Consider the following 5674-nt stretch of genomic DNA (forward strand, 5'->3'; position numbering starts at 1 on the left):
TGGTAAAGTGCATACAATCTTTGAAATCAAGCTAAAAAGAAAAGTGTGCATTTGGCAAATGAAAGCAATGGTACATACTACATAGTGATACATGATCTAAAACTAGAGAAATTGGCCACTAGAAAACACTCAAAATGGCTTATTAATATGGCCTGTATCGCATTGGCCTCCGGGCTCTTGGAATCCTTCTGTAAAGTGACAAGAAATGTGTGAGCTTTGGATGTAATATGCACCAAATTAATTAAAAAAAACATCACAGTTGCAACTAATTCACTTAAAAAAATTATTAAAGAGAATAGAAACGATAATACATACCCGTACCCGTACATTGGTGGGCCCGGCATGTAAGGCCTTCGTGATCCGAATCCAAAATATGGGTTGGGCCGCCTGCCTCTAAACTGTTTCATCCCGGGAACATTGGTCCGTTTGGCTGCAACCTGCATAGTCCGGGAATTCAATAATAAGAATTTGAAGCTGAGATTTAATAATAATAATAATAATAATAATAATAATAATAATAATAATAATAATAATAATAATAATAGAGCAAAAGTAATAAAGTTGAGACCTTGAGTTGACGACCATGTAACTCTGACTCATTCAAAAGTAAAGCATTTTGAACGGCTTCAAGTTCCACGAATTCCACATAAGCAAAACCTTTGGGTTGACCAAATTTGTCTGTTAATATTGTCACCCTGTTTACAGTTCCACATGACTGAAAATGCTGCTGAACCTCTTCAGGTGTACATGCGTAGTCAACCTGAAAATGATGATGTTGAATACAACAATATAAACGGATTTAGTACACTACATCAACTGTGAAACATTTAAATAAAAGAAGCTGAAGGGTCGTAAAACCTCACATTACCAACATATACTGAACGGGCATCTGCCTCCTCTTTTTCAGCCAGAGTTGCAGAAGCACCAGCAGGATCGTCTAATGATGCACATGATCAAAAGAACAACAATAACGTTAGGTACAAAAGAGATTATCTAACTAAGATAATGATTATCGCCTTAATTAAATTTTACAGGTTAGGATAGGACATTCTTGCAAACATAGAGAAAAAGGAAGCAGCACAGAACGGAGTATTTGACTAACTTTATAATAAAGGTTACTGAAATAATAAACTAAGCAAATATAAACCCCTCTAGCATGTATGTATAAGTCTTGAAAGACAGCAAAAACTTGTATGTTGTCGTAACTGTTAAAATAAGCATATTGCTACATTAATTGGGTAAACCACTAATTCCAAAAGTTTATAAAAAATATCTGGAATGTTGCACTGATATGCATTCACCCTATTCATATAACTGAAGTCGAAGGTCTACCTACCTGTTCGACATCACATAACAGACACAAATGTCTTCTCAAAGGCTTAAAGCAGGCTTTTCTGTATTACAATGATTACTTCAAACGCTCCCGAATAATATTGACTTTGGATTAGTCTTCCTACATGTTTATTCTTTAAACCTGATATCAATCAGAGAAGCTGCAAAATATATTTCGCACTTCTCGTGATTGTTAACGATAACAAAGTACCAACGCAAACTACAACCCGACCCGGTTCTACGATCCAATTAACCGTAACAAAGTAACATCCTTATGAAACTCTAACTCTAGCACAATTACAACAATACTATCCACAACTCAAAATTAACCGAATTCGAACAAACCTTGAGCGGATCCCATCTCCTTCTCGACTTTGGCCTGCATTTCTCGAAGGGCGCTTGCTTCTTCTTCAATCTCCTTCAGTCTCTTCTTCATGTCCTCCAAATCCTAAACCCACAAACAGAATGATACAAACTTAAGATATGGGTTTAACTCAATTCACACTAATGCAATTAATACCCAAATAATAAAGATCAATTAAACCTTGGTGTTAGTGGTTTCATCTGGGGTTTCCATATCGGCGTCCATGTCTGCGTCGTCGGGTATATCTCCGCCGTAGACTTCGTGCTCCTGATCTTGATCCATACCTTTAATGTCTGATCTATCAAGAACTTGCAGGAGATTGAATTGAAGGGTTGTGATTTTGCTGATTCACAAACGAGATGATGATGATGATGATGATGATGATGAAGGGTAGAAATGTAGTTCTGATTATTAGTAAGGGTGATTTTGAAACTTTAATCTGGGCTTGGACCGGGTTTCAGTTGACTTGGGCTTAAGCCCAAATCTTGTAAAGAAAAGAAGGATGAGCAAAAACCGAACCTTTTATTGAACCGAACCCAAATTTAAGCGATACTGAATTAATCAAAAAGCAGTTATTGGTTATTTTTGTACCCACGTTTAACCAAAATATTCTTATTTTCATATATTTCTAGTTTTTATATCCGTGTTTCATGTATTTTATAGATTTATATCACCGTTTCATGTATTAATATCTCAATTTCATAAAAATAAACATTTTTAAACATTCATTTCATGTTCTTATGCGCTACTTTTATGTAATCCTAAGTACAAATTTTAGCCAAAATTTGAATTCATTTTTAAGCGAAATTAAGCGAGCCTATCTGAAAACCATTTTTTTTCCTAAAAGGCCATGATTAAAGAAAGACAAAGGGGTTATTTTTGAATTTGGATAGTAATTTATCACAAGTGTGTGATTACGGCTATCAACCGCATAATATACTTTAAACCAAATATCAATGTCCCAACTTCAAAAATTTTGTTTGATCAAATAGCTACTTTATTGAATTGTGAAGCATATGTAGTTAAAAAAGATATGTTATAAGGGTGATTTAGAAGCAACTGAATATGAATTTCAGGTGAAGATGAATTTGCTCGTATTTTATCCGGGATTGATGAACTTGAAAAGGAAGAACTTGAAGCTGAAATTGCTGTAGAAGGTGAGGAGATCGAAGAGGCTGATATTGAACCTGATGTTAGAACTTCAGAGGTAATGTCTTGACTTGTTCAATATTAAATAACATGTTTACTTGATAATTGCAGCTTGAAGAATTTCCAGATATTTCTGTAGCCAAAGGTCAGTTTGCTGTAAACATATCTTTCATTAAATTTGGATGAACAATCATATAGTTTAGTTACCCCACACTCATTTTTAGCTTGTTATACCGAGAGAGAAAATGGGAACCTCACCGTCGGAGTCTTCAATCTTCATCGTCTGTCGGGCCCTAAATTCCTATTCATCAATCGTCAAAGATAGCGACCACCAAATCCAACCGGAACTTTATATTAAAAATTAAATTAATATAGTTATTGTAACCATATTTGAGACGATAATTAGTTATCAAAATCTCAAAAAAAAAGTTGATAAAAGTAATTTAGTTAAGTCAACATATGAGTAATCAACTAATCGCCCCATAGGAGTTGAGCAGATGCTTTGAATTAATAAATCTTATTAGTTCACTACTTTTTAATACAGGTAACAGCGGGTCGGTTCGGGGCTGCAAACATTTCAATGCTATTTAAATTATTTTAGAAATAGTTAATATAATGAACACGAAAACTAAATTATTTTGCTTGATAAAAGAATTAAGTAGTTTATTACTAGAATATATCATTTAAACACGCTTTCATGTTTTAATCTGTTCCACTCGAACCAACTTCAAAGATCACCGGGTTGGCCCATTAGATGCAAAATATGACATGAATCTGTCCATTGCCATTTGGACTTCTAAACTGTGAGTATTTTAAACCATATGTAAAAATATGCAGCTTTTGCAGCTCATACATTATAACAAGCTGTCTCACACAAATGATAGCAATCAGTTTTAGTTCCATGTAATAACTAACTTACATAAAACAATATCACACTATTGGAAAGCAAGTACAAGTTAAGAAGCATACAACATGGCAATGAAACAACAAAAAACCTATTGCAATATTGTGTATTATTGATCAACTATTATAATACACTTAACTCACACCAGCAAGAGACAACGTGAACAAAAAGTAACCAACTTTAGTATCAAGAAGTTGAAACGGCGTCGAGTCAGAGAGCTCATGCAAAGTCTTTGAGAAGCTTGTATCGCACAAGTTTCCCCCGGGTTACTTCCAACACAAGAAACGAATCCTCGTCTCTTTTCCCAATCACAACTGCTAGCGCATTGTACTTAGGCCTGGATGGTAAATTGATATTTGGTTCAGTCAGATTAATACATGTGCGGATAGACCACCTGGAATAGTAGTTATTCTTCATCTCATAAACATAATCTTCAACATAGACCGAACCTCAACCATCTTAACAAGAGGCAAGCAATCATTCGACACCAATAACTTATCGTTGAAACCATATTCCGTACCATTCAAGATCCTCGGGTTCTCCACTTGCATAAAGCAAGGACTCTCTACATCACACGTAAAATGATATATCTCGAGATTATCCATCCAATGAATCGCATCACGCCACCCCTCTAGTAAACATAAAAAACAATACTAAACTAAACGTCCGACCACAAACACTCCAAGTTCCCGTTTTCGAAGAATAAATCTCTAAACGAACACGCATATCGGGATCACTAAAATCCTCTCGAGGATGCAAAACTTTGTAGTTGGGAGATACTTTGGGGAATTTTTTTAAAAAATGGTGTTTATTAATGAAAAAATTAGGTTAATGGGAAAGTAATAAAAAAGAATTTGGTTAATCCGCTATTGACAATAGCGGATTAGGAGATAATGTAATTATGATCCGTCATTCACAATAGCGGATTACCTGCGGCAATGATTGGACCCCTAATCCATTGATGTGAGTAGCGGATTAGGAGATATGTTATTTCCCTTGTTATATTACCATTTTACAAACCAAACGAACAAACTAACCTAACTAACCCCAACTTAACCTAACTATGTTTGCTACCACCTTAATACATACCATGCCTCTACCAAAGTGATAATGCATGCAAAGATCTAGAGCAATGCTTGTAAGGCCCCGTTACCGGTGCCTCACATCTGGACGTTGGATTTACTCATTCACATAGTTCTAATTATCAGAGTTAATAAAAACATACGCAGAACATTAAAACTAAAATAAAACATTACATAATTTGTCTTAAACAAACATCCTTGTCTTTTAAAATAAACAAACATTAAACATAACTGATAAACGTCTCGAGTCTCCCGATGCCAGCCTCTTATTCAATGCCACGTGTTCCCCTCAAACGAGCTGTCTCATCCTACTCACCTGCGTGCATACTAAAAGTCAGCTACGCTGAGTGAGTTCTAGTTAATAACATAACATACTTTACATACACACATACATACTTTCATTCATACTTTCATAATTCAAATTCTACTTTACTTTATTCTATTTTGCCTCGAATATTATAGGGTCCGGTCCCTTTTTCTGCATTGGATATTATTAGGGTCCAGTCCCTTTTCTGCCTCGAGATTATTAAAGGGCTCGGTCCCTTTTCTGCCTTGGATATTATTAGGGTCCAGTCCCTTTTCTGCCTCGAGATTATTAAAGGGCTCGGTCCCTTTTCTTCTTTGGATATTATTAGAGTCCAGTCTCTTTTCTTCCTTTCTATCTCTAACATTCATTCATAACATACATACATATCATTCATAGTTCATACATAACATTATAACTTGACAGTACGTGCAATATCCGAAGATCGTTCACGTACCGACAAGCAATCATCTTACCTTCTACATAATCACATAAGACATACACTTATCACTTAGGATAAATGTATTAACAATCACATC

The 5674-nt window shown here is 35.2% G+C and overlaps 1 protein-coding gene across 2 annotated transcripts; it reads right to left on the minus strand.

Annotated features, from left to right (window-relative positions):
• LOC143630522 (polyadenylate-binding protein 2-like) lies at positions 1 to 2097 on the minus strand. 2 transcript variants are annotated; one of them, XM_077099515.1, is made up of 6 exons: positions 1877 to 2097; positions 1678 to 1780; positions 864 to 937; positions 569 to 760; positions 304 to 437; positions 1 to 188 (listed from the first exon to the last, which is right to left on the minus strand). In XM_077099515.1, the coding sequence occupies exons 1-6, from the start codon at positions 1976 to 1978 to the stop codon at positions 143 to 145; spliced, it is 651 nt and encodes a 216-aa protein (XP_076955630.1). In that variant the 5' UTR covers positions 1979 to 2097; the 3' UTR covers positions 1 to 142. The 2 variants fall into 2 exon arrangements, with proteins under 2 accessions (XP_076955630.1, XP_076955631.1); XM_077099516.1 differs by having other exon boundaries at positions 316 to 437; positions 1877 to 2093.
• Between the last annotated feature and the right edge of the window lie 3577 nt (positions 2098 to 5674).

The sequence above is a fragment of the Bidens hawaiensis genome, unplaced genomic scaffold (assembly GCF_021521415.1).
Source record: "Bidens hawaiensis isolate Kalapana, Puna unplaced genomic scaffold, B.hawaiensis_p1.1 tig00005681_1, whole genome shotgun sequence".
Classification (NCBI taxonomy): Eukaryota; Viridiplantae; Streptophyta; class Magnoliopsida; order Asterales; family Asteraceae; genus Bidens; species Bidens hawaiensis.